The sequence below is a fragment of the Schistocerca gregaria genome, unplaced genomic scaffold (assembly GCF_023897955.1).
Source record: "Schistocerca gregaria isolate iqSchGreg1 unplaced genomic scaffold, iqSchGreg1.2 ptg000569l, whole genome shotgun sequence".
Classification (NCBI taxonomy): Eukaryota; Metazoa; Arthropoda; class Insecta; order Orthoptera; family Acrididae; genus Schistocerca; species Schistocerca gregaria.
The window spans coordinates 260097-277648 of NW_026061960.1; the positions used below are offsets into that span (position 1 = coordinate 260097).

Below are 17552 nucleotides of genomic sequence, written 5' to 3' on the forward strand. Positions count from 1 at the left end.
TAGTTTTTGTCTCAGACAGTTTTACGCATGGCCTACAGTCTTACAAAGATCGGTGAAGCCGGAACATTGAAATATTGTTTGTTTTTCAGTAAGTCCGCATGTTCCTCTGTGTTATCCTGTATAAGATTTGAGATGTTCATGTAATTTTTTGAACAAATGCATATCTCTGACCGTATTTTGTTCTCAAGAGAAAAACAACACGCCAATTTCCCCGTTCCATGATATACCATTATGGGCAGACAAAAATGCTGGTATTGCAAACATGGTTGTTGAAATTCCGCGTGGGCAGCAAGCAAAACTAGAGATATCTCGTGATATTTTTTTGAACCCAATCAAGCAGGACGTAAAAGTAAGTTTTTTTTTAATTTTACTCTTAGAAGATCACTAAAGGCTTGTTTAGAATGGAAAATTGCGCTATGTGGCCATGAAGTATCCGTTCAACTATGGGGCATTGCCCCAGACTTGGGAAAACCCTTGTATTTTACACCCTGATACGAATGCATCTGGTAGGTTTAATTGTCACAAAAAAAATTCCAAAACCGTTGTTTTTATCTAATTCTATGTTAAGGAGACAATGATCCCGTCGATGTTTGCAACATTTCTTCCCTCCAGTATAATACTGGTGATGTCATTCAGGTAAAAATTCTTGGAACCTACGCCATGATTGACGAGGGAGAAACAGACTGGAAAATTTTGGCAGTTGACGTTAACGACGAAAAGGCATCCCAAATGAACGGTACATATTTGATTTTTTTTTTTTTTTGCTAGTGAAACATGTATTGACTAGCTTTTTAAATTTCGACAGACGTCGAGGATATTGATAAGGTGATACCCGGAACCACAAAGGCGGTTTACGAGTTTTTGCGCGATTATAAAATACCCGATGGAAAACCGGCGAACGTGTTCGCATTTGAATCAAAGCCGCAGAACCGAGATTATGCGATAAAAGTGATTGAAGAGGCCCATAAGGAATGGGTTGAAATCATTCAAGACAAAATTTCCTCTGAAACAAAAAACAAAGTCAAAATCAGCACGTAAGTATTAGAAGTTGACATTTTGGTGATAATTCTTTAATAATTTAACAATTTTTTAGTGCTTGCACGCAGGTGGAATGTCCTTTTACCGTCAAAAATATTTCTGAAGAGGTTTTAGAATCCAAGATTTAAGATGACCCGCACCCACGTTGCCTAGACAACTTATTTCCCAACTTTTATTCTATAGAGAAAGGAATATATACACGATTGTATGCGATTTACGCTAGCCGTTTAAATAAAGGACAACTCTTTATTTTTTCATTTTTTTTTAAATTACATTTTTAAATTAATTGTGAGCACCTCATTGCATATAAAATGAAGAATCAGATACATACTGCCAAGGAGCACATACAGATAGCCAACTCTCTGTATATAGAAGACGAACTAGAGGAAGCACTCCAGCACTATAATACCGCGCTGAGCCTTGAACCGCGTTCTGTCGATGGATATCTCAAACGCTCGGCATGTTATTACAATTTAAAGCAAAATTTAGGTATTGTCTAGTTTTCGCACCCGATCATCTTGTACTGAGGAATTTACGGTGGGTTTATTGAGTGTGTTTATAAATGTTAACTCTGTTCTCTGAAAGAGTCCATCGAGGATGCAAATAAGGCTATTTCGATTGACAGTTCGTGTGCAGAAGCGTACTATCGAAAAGGGTACTGTAATAATTTTCGGGATTTTCTACGAATTTTCCGGCCTTTGATAACACTCATATTTCTGTGTGGTTTTAGAGTTGCCCTGTTCTCGGAGAAGGAATACGAGTCCGCGCGGGCAGCGTTTAACAAAGCGTGTGAGATCAAGCCGGATGCACAAAAGTCCAGGATTTGGCTGAACAAATGCGATGCGGAGTTGCGAATGGAAGACGGGTCGTCTGGCCATGAACCGTTATCGAGTCCTGCTCCATCTGAGAAGTTGGCAGAAGCCAAGCCGGCGGAAGCACCGAAGCCTGCTGAGGCCGTGGTAACTGGAACGACTGGGAAAGCGAATTCAATTAAGCACGATTGGTATCAGACGGACACTTATTTGACGATTAACATTTTTGCCAAGTCTGTCAAGCCTGAGCAGCTTGAAATTGACATCCAAGAAAGGAGATTGGTGGTAAAGATTCATTTGAATCCTCCGCATGTCCTCGATTTTCGCTTAGATGGATGCGTCGTTCCCGGGGAGTGCCGGCATGTGCTTTATACGTCCAAGGTTGAGATTTATTTGAAGAAGCAGTACCCAGGGATGTGGAAGGCGCTAGAAGAGACAGAGTCGTCCGTTTCGGCAGACGAAACCAAAAAGAACATTCTCGCGTATCCGAGTTCGCGCGGCGCGAAGAACTGGGATGCGCTGAAGCCGGAGGACGAAAAGTTGACCGGTGATGCCGCCGTAGACAAACTATTTCGAGACATTTATAAGGGCGCCTCAGATGAGCAGCGCCGTGCCATGATGAAGAGTTATTTGGAGAGTGGAGGAACCGTTTTGTCAACGAATTGGGACGAGGTTAAGAAAGGGAAGGTTCAGGGATCCCCGCCAAATGGCACAGAAATGCGATATTGGAAAGACGCTTAGTCCGTACGATTGTTTATTTGGTACATTTGGCGGTGTTTTGAGGTTGTGTTTTTCAATGATAATATTTGAGGGCAATTTCTTGAACTTTTTAATGGAAGGCCGAAGAAAAATTGCCCCATTCAAAATGCCCAGGTCCGTTGATTCGAACTTCCTCCTCTAAAGTGTAGAGCATTTGCTCGTGACTTTTGGAGGCATGAAGATGCTTGTAAAACGGCTCTTTGGTCAATGTTTTGTTTTCTCCAAACATCTTTAATACTGTATATTTACTGAGTGGGTACCCATTCTCGTATTGAATGCAATTCCTGATATAATCCATGCACACTTCTTTTTGAGGTCTGGGACTCTGTTCACTAAAGATGCTGCAATTGATCAAGGCGCCCCTTCCGATCATAACTGAAGAGCATCCGGCCGTTTCCTTCGCTTTGTTAATGTCTTCAAATTTGCGAATATCTCCGTTGAAAATCAGAGGAATGTGAACAGACTCTGACAAAATTTTCACGAGCGAGGGAAAAGCCGGTTCTCGAGGCCTCTGCTCAACGTATCTTGCATGAACTGCTATGGCTGCGGCACCTGTTGCTTCTATGGTTTTGACCAAATCAACTGTGTCTTCTATTTTGTTCAACAGGCGAATTTTGCACGTAACGGGTTTGTCAATATGACGTAAGAGACCTCCGAGAATCAGCTTAACGCGCTCTCGGTCTTTCAAAAGCGCCGCCCCCATTCCTCCTTGTAAAGAGAAACGTTCCGGACAACCCATATTGACGTCGATCGCATCGTAGTCAGGATACATATTCAATGCGGCCTCAACGGCATATCTATCGCTAGCGGTACCAAGCTGAATGACCGTGGGATGGTCATCCTTGCAGGTCCTCCATATGCATTTATTTTCACGCTTGCAGACATAATCAATCGTCCCCAGCTCGCCTTGGATTTTTTTCAAATCGTCAGCGTCTTTCAAATCTTTCAACACCTCCCTACACGCACTTACTATTCACGGTTCGTTGGCACTGAATCAATTTCTTATCTATGAGTTCTTCGCTGTACACGATATCCGCTCCGTACTTGAGCGCCAACAGTCTGAAGGCGAGAGTTCCCTAAAATTTTCACGCTCAGGAAAAAAAAAAGTTGGAGGGAAAATATCCATTGCAAAAAGGATACAACTCGAACCATCGGCGCGAGAATGACTTTGTTTTTGTAGTCTATTTCAGAGCGCATTTTTTCTAGAATTGAGAGCGATGTGTACACATTAGGCCCTTTTCGGTTCCTCGACCACGAAACAATTCCTTTTGTGTTATCTCAAAAATAAATTTATTATTTTTTTTTATTGCGTCACGACTTCACTCCCATTCAGTCGTTGCTGGAGGCTTCGACGTCAGATCGTATACCACACGTGCTATGCCAGGAACTTGCTCGATTTGTCGCACAGAAGCTAAGATCGATTCTTCACTGATATCGACGCCCGGGCGAGCAGGCCTCCCTGTCATGAAGTCGTTCGTGATGATGGTGCGAATTGCTACCGATCTTGTATTTGCTTTCCCGTCGAATGCCAACGGAAAAAGAACAACAGGTGCCTGAGATATCTTTCTGTACTGATTTTGTTCTTTGAGCGTGGTATTGAATAAGTGATCCACGATGCGCAACTTCTCTACGACCTCTCGTGTCAGGCGTGTAGGAGTGACGCAAGTCGGTGCACACGCCAATCGAGATCCAAACATATATACAACACGGTTGATGTCATGATAAAGCTTAGGCAACAATTTGGCGAGCGAAAATAATTCAGACCAACGAGGCGTCTCATGGCCATCAGATGATATGGCACACACATGCTTATAGGTTCTGGCGTCACCTTGTACACCGACCGTCAAAATAGGAAGCAAGTGAGCCGAAAAATAACGTGTCTCTGCCAAATGTTGTACTAGATTTTTTTCTTCTGGTCTCAATTCTCGTAATTCTGGTGGCAAGTTCGGATCATCTGGACGGTAACAGTTCATCAAGTAATGCAACTTTTGATTGGTTGAATAAAAAGAAGGACCTATGATGGGTTTATCTGCACATATAATTCGAATAGCCAGACCAGGACCAGGAAACGGCTGTCTCCATACTAGCTCCTCTGGTAATCCTAATTTGAGCCCTAAAGCACGAACCTCATCTTTGTGATAGCTGGAGAGTGGCTCTAAGATATGCCCTTTTTCTCGTAATTCTCTGACCAGAGCTGTGTCATTGTGATGCGTTTTAATAACATCTGCAGCCTGACTTACAGTTTTGCTTGCCGATTCGATCAGATCTGGACGTAGTGTCCCCTGTACCAAGAAAATATCCTCTAAACTCATACCCATACGAGATATTTCGTCCTGAGCAACTTTCATGAAAGTATCACCAATAATTCGGCGCTTTTCTTCAGGGTGCAATGTTTCGTCCAATCGACCTGTTTCGCGTTCTAGACCAGTTCCCGGATCGCGAATTAGCGTTGACGCACTATACATCTGTTCAGATATATCCAATATCTTCAAATCAATGTCTAGGGAATTCAAGGCATCCCTGACCATTTGGCTCTCGTTCTCTCTCAAAAAGCCAGTATCTATGTGTAAGGCGTGTACTCGATGAGTTCCTAGCGTCATTTTGCATAGCACCGCACATACTGTGCTGTCAACGCCGCCGCTAACCAAAATCATTACTTTTTGGTGCGAAGAAACCTTCGAAAGTTCATTTTCTACCAGTTGCCTGCGATTCTCTAGTGTAAATTTCCCGCGACAGCCGCAAATCTCGTATAAAAAATTTCGAAGAATGTTTCGTCCGTTTTCTGTCAAATCAACTTCTGGGTGAAATTGTACTCCGTACAACTTTTTCTTGCTGTGTTCTACGGCGGCGATCATGTTCCCAGAATGGCCGATTACCTTCCAATCATCGGGCACGTCCAGCACCGTGTCACCGTGAGTCAGCAGCACCGTCTGGTTCGGCTCCAGACCTTTGAAAAGAGCACTCCTCACGTCAATCTAAAAAATGCAGTTTTAGCGGCGGTCTTCCTCCCTATCATAACAAAAAAAAAAGAACCATACCTCGACCGAAAACTGTCCGTCCTCACGCTGCAATTTTTTTTCTACATGTCTTCCGTCACGAAGGCACATGAGCTGCATGCCATAGCAAATACCCAGAACAGGAATGTTCAATTCAAAAATACCTGATCCAAGTTTGGGAGCACCTTCCGCATATACACTCTGAGGGCCGCCGGATATAATAATACCTTTATATACAGGATCTCTAAACTTCGAGCCAGGCGTATCAATCGGCCATATTTCGGATTCTACACACAATTCTCGGACCCTGCGGTCAATAACCTTTCCGAACTGAGAACCTGCATCTAAAATCACAATCCGCTCCGAGCAATCATGGGCTTTGTCCATCATTCTTCACTACCGACAAAGTTCAGAATAAAAAAAAAATAAAAAAAAACCGGAGATGCGCCGATAGCTCTCAGCCCAGACGACGAGAAGAACTAGAACTTATATCGGCTTGTTCAAAACCAGATCGAATATTTATAGTGAATGTGCTCAATAAATCTGCGTATAATATTAATCTTCGACATCCTGTTCAAAAAGGTGTCCTCTCTTTTTCTTTGATATCGTTCTTGACAGGAGGCGGACCGAAACCTCTTCGACGGTGTCCTGTCATAAATTATATTATTTTTACGCTTACATACGTCTTAATTCTCATATTATTCGTCTTCTTCTTCCCCTGTATTCGCAAAAAAAAAAAAATTATCGCAATCGCATCAGTCTATCTTGTCTTCTTAGACTGTTATGTCAAAGAATGAGCCCGGAACGGAGCTTGTTGTTCGACACCTTCCAACAGACCTTACCGAGGCATCATTCAGAGAGCGCATTTCCGATTTTTCAGGTGCTATTGACAATTTGATTTATTTTTCTGGGAAAAAGTTCGTACTCCTCTTTTCTATGTTTTCTACCACTACTGTTTTTTTTTTACTGACTTGTACAACTGTACACAGGCATGCTGGCGTTTATATTCACTCGCGTGCATATATAAATTTCAAATCAGTTGAAGAACTTTTTAGTTTTGCGCAAAATTTTGATCAGTATGCATTTACTAATTCAGCGACAGGTACGGTTCTTCGAATACGTTTTATCCATAAGCATATCCCCCTGACATGCTTTTCTAGGAAAATCCTTTCCATGCGGCATCGAATTTGCTCCTTATCAACATGTCAGAAGCAGGCAGCACTTGGTTGAATGGCTTTCCTCTAACTCTCATACCAATAATCAACAAGAAACTCTCAAAACAGGAGCAGATCCATTGCACAATACCCTCGATAGAGATCTGGATTATTTGCTCTTTCTAGAACAACTCAATTCTTCTTCGCTCCCCAATCCAGAAGAACAAAAAATTGAAGAAGATAATTCCAAATTAACGCCTTTGGTCGAAGAAATGAAACAACTAGCCATCACAAAAGCTAAGTCACTTCAAGTTAAAAACAACGATCTAGAAAAGCATCAGAAAACGTCCTCAAGCAGTCCATCCAGATCTCATCAACCCTCATTTCCGCAAAGGAAAAGAAACAAGAAAAAAGAGGTTTCGCGCAAATCCCCTTCAGAGACAGGACCTAAAGATGTCAACACTTCCACTGCAAAACAAAAGGTCCAAAAAAAGGGTAAAGAGAATAAATCTCGAAAGTCAGCCGCCAAACGCACCAATGCAGTAACAGATAAAAAAGCCAACTCTAAATCGAAGGAACGAAAAACGAAAGAAAAGGTCTTGAGACCTAAGAAACAACCGGAATCAAAAATATGATCGCTTCGCTCTATTATCGGTCTGCTCCGCGTGAGATGTGCCAAAAAATTATCTTTTGACCAAAGCAACTGCTGGCACGCTTTTATGTGTAGAAAGAACTGTATAACAGCCTTTTCTTAACGACTCTATTAGTTCTTTTGTGCATTAGTGAAAAAATATGGACTGGTTCAAAAGCGACTGTCATAAATCCTTCAGTTTCTCTTACACCAGAAAAAAGCATGGGTTCATATATTTTCTTCATCTCCGCTCAGCCATCCTACTAATACTGATAAGATGAAAACTAGGCACGTGTCCTATTGCCTAGTAAAACCCGCCATTAAATATCGTCAGTTTACCTATCGTGGAATTGGACCTCTATGTACTCTAAATTCACCAAGGGAAAATATAGTTCGCTTATGCATTCTGGAGCCAAGGGGTCTTTATCGATGCATTGGGTGTGTTTTAAAAATGGCGAACGGACAATTTGCATGGGGTTACTGTTGGTCTTTTTGATAAATGCAACTTTGATTTAGGCATTTGTATCTTCCATGCGCCTATTTATAATATTTGGACGGCTCTTCGATGTTAACTCTTCGCTTTTTATGCAATTTCTGTATTTGACAGTTTTTAGCAAATTTGGGAAATGAAAGAATGGCTAGGACCTTTTTGAGCTGTATGCGAATTTATTCTCGCATATAACATCCATTCTTGTGGGGGCTGTCTAGCGTCTGCTGCTTAAATTTGCCTAGCGATGATTGTGTTTAGACCAGCGATGCATTCGAGAAAATATGTTTTAGATTATAGATAACGCGGTTTATTTGCAAAGCTGCTGAAGGCCTTACGGTGCAAGCTAGAAAAAATGTTTTTATTTCAGCAAACATCACCTAGACGTTTTTGTTTTATATAAATAAGGTACTATTTGAGAGTGAGTACTCAAAAGACGGTGTCTAAGTTGCGCGCTAACCGTTAAAAGCAGACATATCATTGTTCAAAACAAATCACTAACTGATAAAAATTACACAAACCGAAACAGCTGTCTTTCTGTCATTTATATGTGGTAATACATGATGAATCAAGCGTGCAATGCGCAGAGGGTCATCTCTCTATCCATCCATTCTAGAAATACCTAGCTGCAGTTTTTTTTCCTGTCAACGAGCATCGTCATGTGCTTGTAAGAGCCATGATATTATTCTCGTAGTTGACATACCCTGCTCTGAAATTTTGGTATAAAAACAAAGCGGCGAGCTTCCTTACCAGGTTCGCTTCGATGTGGGTTTCTCACAAAGTTTTCAATCTGGGATCACTATATTTTTCTGTCTTCAGAAATGGGCATTCTTATAAAAGGAGCTCTGACTTGTACATAAAAAAATGATGTTATTGCTTCAACAAGGCCTCATGATAGCCCTTAATTCTTACTCAAAAGGACGTTGGTTGTCTTGTAAAGTTTGTTTTGTTGTGTTAAAGGTATTCCGATGATAGAAGGTGAGCCGAGAAAGAAACGAGGGACATCATTCAAACTGAACGTAATATGGAGATTTATCAGTGTTTTCACAGAATTGATTGTAAGCTAAAAAATGCTGCATTTTGAGCTCACCTCTTATGACAAAAATTTTTAGCCAATTTCAAAAAAAAGGGTAACTCTTATAAAGACGAATTTTTTTGTCCTTTTCCATATTGCCCTTGAAAATGGTACGCGATTTCTGGTCCATATTTGATTTTTTAGACACCAACACTTAACTTTTTTGGGTTAGGCAGTTAAAAAAAGACCCCGTGTCTCTAAAAAGAGCGGGCCCAAGAAGTCAAGTTCCGCTGGAAATCACATGAAATTTTGCCGTCATCAAAAAACCAACAAAGTATGTCTCGTGGACTTCGCCCTTTAGGGATTTTTGGGGGCTTCCGACTCAAAATTTGGACTAACAGGCTTCTGCCCTTAGAAGGCCAAACCAAACATTAAGAGCACTTTCACTCGTTCAGCAAAATGCAATGACAATGGCGAGCCTGCTGAGCTTAACCAGGAAGACGTACAATACTATGAGGACCGAGGTGAATATGTACAGCTTATAAGCGATTTTGACATAAATTCGCTCGCAGGGTATGCAGCGTTTGTCTATTTTTTTTCTGATACATGTGGTTGATTTGTAAGCAGCGGTACTGGGGGAGTAGACAATGCTAACGATTGTTTCTCTAGGCCCAACAAAAAAAAACTTCTTGCAATGCCCAGGTCTTACGAACAAGAGAGTGGTTCCCGGCAATGGACAGATTCTGTGGACAATCTGGAGTCAGACAAGCGGAAGAAGAAACTTCCAATTAAAATCGATGGATACATAAAACCTATTTATGTCGAAGAAGATAAAGACGAGGAAAAGAAATCGGCATCGTCTTCACAGTTGGAATGTGCTACTCAGCGAAAGCAAAAGAAAAGAACGTACTCATCGAAGGCAGAGCCCTCGAATGAAGAACTCGGCGTAGCTGAGTACAAGGATACCCCCGGCAATGAGTCGGACATGAGCGATTTATCAGTTTCTGCAAAGTCTAAGAAACGCAAAGAGAGCCAATTATTTGAAGAAGATGACGACATGAAAGAACTGTATATTATGGCAGATCGTCAAAAAAAGATTCAGGATATTAAAGAGAAGATTGCGCAGTATGCCACAGCTATTGTTGCTAATCCTTCCGAGAATTTAGAGCTGCTTAATGTACTTAAAAAGTATTGTACCAGTCACGATGCAACCATCAGTAATTTGGCCAACTTATCTTTATTGGCGATCTATCATGATATCATTCCATCATATAGAGTAATAACAAATGACAATGCGGCAAACCTGAGCAAGGAAATGAAAGAAGTGAGGTCCTACGAACTGGCTATGCTCAAATGCTACCAGAATTATTTGTTTTATCAGATATCATTTTTAAGGCAAAATTTGAGGTACCTTGAGTTAAATGGTGGAAAGTCTACCAGAGTCAATCTTCACAACTTGAAGTCTATCAGATCCAAAATCGATATCTCAGTCAAAGTGTTAGGAAGTTTATTAGAAAAACACTATTACTTCAATCTGACTTCGAACATTATTACCATGGCTTTGGAATTGATCAATAGTCCAGATCAAAAAATCAGTGACACGATGATGGGGTATGTGTCGTCTGTTCTTCGACAGGACACCCAGTTTATCATCTCTTTGCAAATAGTACGCGCGGTCTCTCAATTTGTAAAAAAAAAACGCAGATGCAACGGTAAAGTTTTGGATATACTTTTGTGTCTTCAGCTGACAACAACGTTCAAAGAAGGCACGGACATCTTTAGTTCAGCCCCAGCGAAGAGGAAGAAGCATTTATCTATCAAAGAACGGAAAGAACTGAAAAAACAGAAAGAAATCGACAAGAAGATGAAATGTTTGCAGTCCTCACAAAGAAAAGAAGACATTTCAAATTTGCAAACGGAAATTTTGAAGACAATGTTTTTATTATACTTTGAAATCTTAAAGACAAAAAAGCATGTGTTGTTGCCCAATGTACTTGAGGGTATGGCTCATTTTTCCCATTTGATTAATATCGAGCTCCTGTTGGACATTATAGAAATACTACGTACTCTGTTTCAAGATAAGAAGTTACCATTAGTTTCTCGATTGTATACAGTTGTCACAGCATTTCAGGCAATCAAGCTCCAAGGCGACACTCTCAAAGTAGATCTCAGAGATTATTACACATATTTGTATCAGCTGATTGAGCCTGTCGTTTGCAGCACGCCGCAGTGTCGAGTTCTAATGCCCATTTTGCTGAGAGCGCTGGAAATGATGTTTCTAAATCAGAAATTGTACGCGCTTGAAAGAGTGACAGCGTATTCGAAGCGATTAATCAATGCATCTCTGTATTGCGATCATCAGAGTGCACTAGCCCTGCTTGCATTGGTTGGCATTATCTTAAAAAAGTATCCAAAAACACAACTGCTTCTAGATAGCGAGTACAGCGGTTCTGGTGTATATTCTCCCTATACGAAAGATCCAGACCACTGCAATGCATCTGCATCCAATACTTGGGAGTTTTTTTTACTCAGCAATCACTACCATCCTAGTGTGAGCGAGCTAGCAAACTCTGTGTTTCAGTTAGAATACGAAAGTTCTCAGGAATTGCTTGCCATTTTCCATCATTTTGATTTTTTTCGAAATGGATTTCTACCTCCAATGACACCGCCAAGGCCTCACACTTTCGAAAAGATCATTTCAAGGAGCCAGAAGAACGAAGCCGAATGTAAAAACTACTTTATCCGACCTTCAGCAGCCTACCCTAAATCTGATTTTATGGCACAATCAGAAGAATTGTCGAACCAGATCAATCTGGACCAATATGATCCAACTGTGTTTCAACCTTTTTTCGAGGGCATGAAACCTCTCGTATAGACAACACCTATCAAAGCAAGGTAAACAACTATTTCGAAAAAGTAGTTGTACCTGCAGAACAAAGTTATCGCATTTGATACTAATTTTTTTTTTTGGTTGCATTTAAGCACAAATTTGATTCGATAAATTTTGACGTCAAGGACGAAATAGCTTTAAATAATCCCAGAGCTCGAAATTTGTTGGAATTCGCGCATATTACTTGTGTATGATCTCCAGGTTTAATGTACAATTTTGCTATTGCGCAATATCAGAGAGAGCAGCAAGTCCATACTTGACAAATTTTTTGTGCACCTGAAGGATCATGTCGTGGCTTAACCATTTTTTGTAATGTCAATGAGCACGATCCCAATTTGATTGTTTTTAACTGTAATTTGTAAAAAAAAGAGCACCAAGTGTCTTCATTCAAAGCTTGCCTTTTTTGGAAAAATCAGAGTATCACTACATAGGGTCTTTGGAATTACCCTCAACAGATTTTCTTTTAGTAGTGAGATTGATTTTATCATTTAAAAAAGGGGAATAAATGAACAGATTATCTAGTGAATAGAATATGATTTTTTTTTGCGAAACTTTCATATATATGCTGAGGGTTTTTTTTCTTACCTAGACCAAAAGACCCGTCAAATGCTACCTAGTTCTCTTTTTGATCTCAAATGGCCGAAGAAGAAGGTTTCATATACGCTTGGATCATTCGATATAGATCCAAATGTGGGCCATCTTTCTGCTACTTTAAGAAATCAACCTTACAATCGCAAAGTACGTTTTTTTGAGAAGGAGCGAAGAAAGGGCAATTGTTTCTGATAAGTACGGATGCACCCTAGATAGAGATTTTTGTACCCACAGAGGGCCAGATTGATGTGGAAATATTCAGAGAATTAAAAGCTGAGCCCCAGAGCTTTTATTATCTGCGAGAATGTGAATTATCAAAATTGCTGGAACCTGTTTTTGTTGATAGACATATAAGAAATGGGCAATTATATGCTCTATCTGCAAATCGAAGACTTGGCACCGATGACGTTGTGGCGATTCACCCAAATGGTGAGTTATTGTTATCTGTTCAGAGGGATACGTATACAAAACTGGGCTTGTGTGACGACAATCGGTATACACAGCATCGAAAGAAGACGACATCATTGACTGAAAGAAATTTAATGCCTCATTGTACGTTACGAACACACTCGATGTCTTATTTTTTCTGTGTGACCGTTTCAGCTGAGAAAGGACTAACATGCTTTGCTGGTATCCATTATATGATAGTGATTTCCATTGATCTTAAAAAAAAAAATTTTGTACCAGGAAAAAAAAATTACGATCGGGTTTTATGGTGTCTGACGGACCGGTTTCCAAAAGTCGACTTGGTAGTATCAATTGGTTCTAATCCTGATGGGAGTGCAAGTGAACATAAATCATCGATTCAATTTCCTGATTCAGTGGAGAATGTTCGACTAGGAACAAAGAGCGAGTTCAACACCTGGAAATTACAAGTTCCTTTTATGGACATCGACTTAGTTTTGAGTAAAAAAGATGGAAGCACTGAAGTTGATGTAGAGTACCTCGAGTACATGACAGAATGGATTGGGGCCGTTAATGCCAGAATTCGAAGCTATTTTAAAAAAATTGAAGATGAAATGACAAATTGTTTCAAAAACGACAAACTCGAGACTCAATTCATGATTGGTCACATTGTTACTCATGAAGGATTTATTCCTTCAGATATCTGCTTTGAAAAAATTAAAGCACTCAATAAGTTGATTCAAGAAAATCACGCTGCTTGGGGCGTAATAACTGTCTGGGGATTCGAAAATTCTCCACTGAATAGACCAAGTCTTGATTTTTATGATTATTTTTATATCGTTTTTCTCATGCCTGGAAACCACTATGTCATTATCAACCCCGCACTTTGATTGGAATACCATCACTACAACACCTTTCTTGGACGTAAAAATGCAGTTTTAAAGAATCGTCTTAGGGCACCAATGTCCTCTGTATAGCTGTTAGTCTTCATCTGTTTCTTCCTCCTCTGAGCTGACCTCAATACTAGTGCTGTCAATACTCTCCTTGATTATCTCTTTTCGAATGTCCTCATGTTGGCTCGTCTCTGAAGAAGAAATACAGCTTCGACTGTTTGCGTATTTCTCTGTGTACATTCGCGCTGTTTCCACATATTTTTGGTAATTGGTCTGGAATTCCTCCGTCTTTCAAAAATATAATTAATTGACAATTTTTTTTTTTAATGTTAAACCGGACGTACGATTTCTAAAACTAGTGGATCATCTGGATTCGGTGCACCTAACAATAGTCTCAGCGATTGGAGTACTATGCTCAGATTCAAAGATGGTTTCCAAGATCCCTTTTATAATCGACACAAGACAGTTTATTAATACACACAAAAAATTGGTTTATTTGTAACAATAAAAAAGTGTACTTTTGGCGGCATAACCAACGTGTCTAAACAGATTCGGCCGCCTTCATCCACATTTGGATGATAAATTCTCGTTAAGAATTTACATTTAGGCGGCTCCCATGGATATCTCAAATATATAAAGTTAGTTAACCTCAAAAAATTGGTATCTAAAGCACCAAATTTTTACCTCAGTGGAAGAGAAATAGCGATTTTGAATTGCCCTTTTTCGTATGGTGTTCCATCAACACCGAGTATGACTGCAGTGATGTTAGCTCATTTGAACGAGGTGAATTTCTGTGTATGAACACCCCTTTTACGCACTGGCCTCGTAATCAGTGATACTATCGTTGACCGGCCAACAAGATATGCCAGGGGGGGGTTCGGTTGTAAGTAGTTTTAGTTCGGCAGTTACTCTTGCAACGAGAACAGATGGAAGACTCATAGATATAGCGACTACACGTTTAGAAGATGGTGAGTTACAACAGCTTCTGTGTATTGGTGCGATTTAATTTTTTTCGATAAACGCTGTAACCCATCGGTGTTTATGTTTTTAGTTTAGCTTGTGCCCGAATCCAGGACTTTTTTTTAATAGCGCTTTAGGAAGAACTTCAAATACACTTGTCTTGAACGTCATAGCATTTTTTTATAAGGGCGTTTGGGTTGATTATGTGTAGAATCGTCGTTTGAATGATTTGATTTGTTTTTTTAAGTTTCCGCGATATCCCTCAATCCTATGAATAATTCGGATGAAGATGATGCCGTCATTCACGAAATCGATGTTTGCCTATCAAAGAGTTTATTCGACAACATCTATCTCGTGCAATATCCCTTACGTCCGCCTTGGCGTGTCTACGAAAACTCGCTTCTTCAAGAGATTCGTTTCGAGCCCAAGCAAACAATTTTGGAGATGAAATATGCCATTGACGAGGAAGAACTGAAGTCTGTGCGAGAGGAGAAGACCGTGGTTTATGACTTGTCGAACAAGCCGATTGAGAATTCTATTAAATCTGTGACAAGCTATTCTATTCGAAGTTCAATTGTGCGATCCAAAATTAGCTATCTGATGGGATTGTACCGTGGGAATGAATTGTTTGTTGTACCTATCCGAGAGAGTCTGCAAATGCGTCCAAATTTGAGTTATATCAACGAGTCGGATGAAAAACTACGTAAGAAGAAAGAAGATCAAGCGCGGCAAATAGCCGAGGAAAAATCCAAGCTGAATTTAGTGTCTTCAGCAAATTGTACGGCCGATACACAAGACACGTTGAAACCTGTCAAGATTCAAGTAAAGGGTCGAGACGCTGAGAAGCCATTGGCGCCAAACGTTAGTGTTGATACTCGCCTTGATCAGCTGGAGGCAGAGGAAGAATTTCAGGTTCTTGAACTCGTTCATCGGGATAGAATTGATGCATTGGTTCTATTTGAGCAATTTGTTGCCGGTGGAAAACAAAACATCAATCTTGAAAAAATAACTGGAAAAGCCTATTTGAATATGATCACTTGCTCTTCAGGCGATCAGTTTTCTAAAACTGGTCAAGTCAATCCCTCAAATATGGTCAATGCTAATTCTGATGCAGCCTCAAATTCAAAAAATTTGGTACAACAACAAACCACTTCACCATTGTCTTTACACACCATTCTACAACTTCCTGTTCATCAACAAATTTCATTGATGATGGCAAGTGCCAATGTTATGACATTCTCCCAAATTATTTCTTACTCTACTTTCAAAGACGAGGCAGCTGTCCTTTCTGAGCTTAATAAATGTGCCTTTCTTGTGCAAGGCGTCTGGGTCATAAGGCATCCCCCTGGTCTTCGAGATCATCTCTTACCAGCCAGGAACTGGGCTCTAGGGCAATACGCTCTTCAATATGAGGAAGGCTCTGCCAAAATACCCTACTTGAACCGCAAGTCTATTGCGAATCATTGTCGAATCTCACCAGAAGAGGCGAAGGAAATTCTAAATTCCTTATCAATTCTCGTCCCTTCTATGGGCTGGCGACTGCGCGAGGGGCCAGACGTTGAATTCATCCAGTCTCATCGCGAACTCTATTCGAAATACATGTCCTGGTGGCAAAAAACGTTCCAACATCTTACTAACAATTTCGGTTCAATCAAGAGCGACTCATCTACTCAAACTTCGGAATACCAAGACAATTCAACTCGACACTCGATCCTAAATGATCCCTGTGAAATTTTGGGCGCTGAAATCAAATTAACACAAGCTGCTCAAATGCAGCTCCAGAATTTTTTGATTTCTGCTTTTAACAAGTTCGGTGTTCTCAATCTTCAATCAATTTCTGTCTTGCTCAAGCAAGCAGCATATAATGTTCCGGAGTTCCAGTCTCTCAACATCTGCGACGAACTCCTCTATAGAGAACTTCCCAAATTTTCCATGCATATTCGAGACTCTTGGTTTTTAAAAAATGTAGCAGATAAAACTGTTGACGAATATCGCACACAAATTATCACCTTGTTCCAAGGAAAAGCACAATTGCAACGACAAGAAATTATCCAATCTATACGCACATCTCTTGGAAGGTCTATTCCAAAAAATATCTATACTAAAATTATGAAGGAACTGGCCACTGTATCACTTCAATCGGACGTCTGGATCCTCAAATCCGGATCAATATAAATCATCGCACAATTCTATACGCAAAACAAATGCACACTATATAAATGCTCTAACCCTTACCTGTATTCAAATACATGATTTCTATATTTTTGAGGGTTTAAGCTTTACTTAACCTACAGTCTCTTTTTCAACATTCATTTCCCCCCTTTTTCTTGGCCCTAACTCAAGGATTTCTCAATCAAGCTACGAGAAAACGAGATATACTCGCAGCTTTTTGGCAGTATCACTATATCACCAATGTCTGAAACTAGAGAAGACGGCTCAACACAAACGTTTGTAGCTTGTGTGCCCGCAATTGTTGAAAGTTTCCTTTGTCAGATAGGCACGTTTGGCTCAATTTTAACTGGGTACACTCTTTTTTTTGTATTCATATGAATGTTCATCGAAATGCATTTGATGAGAAACCGTTAGAAAAATTTTTAGTAGTCAACAGACACTTGAACCATGCTTTCTCACTTTGTATGACATTCTCGTTCTGATTTTTCATATCTATGCTTCATGCATGTTTTCGATTTCTCACGCGTTTGAAACCGACATACTTGTCGGTGCTGTTTTATGCAGAGGAAATGCTTCAGTCGGATCTATTCAACATCGTCTAGGGTTCGTAGACCTCCCGAAAACCGCTGATGACATGAACGAAAGAATTCGATCTAATCCAGTCATTCTCTGAAATACAGCATTCAGATGTAGTTGTTATTGGTGCAGCAAGAACGCCAATAGGTAGTTTTGGTGGGTCGCTTTCCACG

At 40.2% G+C, this 17552-nt stretch overlaps 7 protein-coding genes across 9 annotated transcripts; 5 read left to right on the plus strand and 2 right to left on the minus strand.

Moving 5' to 3' along the window:
• Positions 1-4: 4 nt before the first annotated feature.
• LOC126315297 (inorganic pyrophosphatase-like) lies at positions 5-1295 on the plus strand. Its single transcript, XM_049992535.1, has 6 exons — positions 5-88; positions 189-349; positions 401-506; positions 569-736; positions 806-1034; positions 1094-1295. Exons 1-6 carry the CDS (start codon positions 28-30, stop codon positions 1164-1166), a joined length of 798 nt encoding a protein of 265 aa, XP_049848492.1. The 5' UTR covers positions 5-27; the 3' UTR covers positions 1167-1295.
• Positions 1296-1343: 48 nt separating this feature from the next.
• Positions 1344-3923, plus strand: LOC126315301 (uncharacterized). 2 transcript variants are annotated; one of them, XM_049992539.1, is made up of 4 exons: positions 1344-1527; positions 1624-1693; positions 1769-2594; positions 3217-3294. In XM_049992539.1, the coding sequence occupies exons 1-3, from the start codon at positions 1350-1352 to the stop codon at positions 2589-2591; spliced, it is 1071 nt and encodes a 356-aa protein (XP_049848496.1). In that variant the 5' UTR covers positions 1344-1349; the 3' UTR covers positions 2592-2594; positions 3217-3294. The 2 variants fall into 2 exon arrangements, with proteins under 2 accessions (XP_049848496.1, XP_049848497.1); XM_049992540.1 differs by having other exon boundaries at positions 1769-3923.
• Positions 2680-3820, minus strand: LOC126315302 (tRNA-dihydrouridine(20) synthase [NAD(P)+]-like). Its single transcript, XM_049992541.1, has 3 exons — positions 3750-3820; positions 3580-3685; positions 2680-3515 (listed from the first exon to the last, which is right to left on the minus strand). The coding sequence occupies exons 1-3, from the start codon at positions 3804-3806 to the stop codon at positions 2680-2682; spliced, it is 999 nt and encodes a 332-aa protein (XP_049848498.1). The 5' UTR covers positions 3807-3820.
• LOC126315299 (GMP synthase [glutamine-hydrolyzing]-like) lies at positions 3876-6066 on the minus strand. Of its 2 annotated transcripts, XM_049992538.1 has the most exons (3): positions 5770-6066; positions 5648-5688; positions 3876-5584 (listed from the first exon to the last, which is right to left on the minus strand). In XM_049992538.1, the coding sequence occupies exons 1-3, from the start codon at positions 5993-5995 to the stop codon at positions 3929-3931; spliced, it is 1923 nt and encodes a 640-aa protein (XP_049848495.1). In that variant the 5' UTR covers positions 5996-6066; the 3' UTR covers positions 3876-3928. The 2 variants fall into 2 exon arrangements, with proteins under 2 accessions (XP_049848495.1, XP_049848494.1); XM_049992537.1 differs by having other exon boundaries at positions 5648-6066.
• Positions 6067-6362: 296 nt separating this feature from the next.
• LOC126315231 (regulator of nonsense transcripts 3B-like) lies at positions 6363-7801 on the plus strand. The gene is made up of 3 exons (XM_049992471.1): positions 6363-6522; positions 6595-6707; positions 6766-7801. The coding sequence occupies exons 1-3, from the start codon at positions 6389-6391 to the stop codon at positions 7392-7394; spliced, it is 876 nt and encodes a 291-aa protein (XP_049848428.1). The 5' UTR covers positions 6363-6388; the 3' UTR covers positions 7395-7801.
• Positions 7802-9050: 1249 nt separating this feature from the next.
• On the plus strand, positions 9051-12017 carry LOC126315230 (nucleolar complex protein 3 homolog). The gene is made up of 4 exons (XM_049992470.1): positions 9051-9062; positions 9125-9226; positions 9308-9465; positions 9562-12017. The coding sequence occupies exons 1-4, from the start codon at positions 9060-9062 to the stop codon at positions 11765-11767; spliced, it is 2469 nt and encodes an 822-aa protein (XP_049848427.1). The 5' UTR covers positions 9051-9059; the 3' UTR covers positions 11768-12017.
• Positions 12018-14901: 2884 nt separating this feature from the next.
• On the plus strand, positions 14902-16806 carry LOC126315386 (DNA-directed RNA polymerase III subunit RPC5-like). Its single transcript, XM_049992641.1, has one exon. The coding sequence runs from the start codon at positions 14902-14904 to the stop codon at positions 16804-16806; it is 1905 nt and encodes a 634-aa protein (XP_049848598.1).
• The last annotated feature ends 746 nt before the right edge of the window (positions 16807-17552 follow it).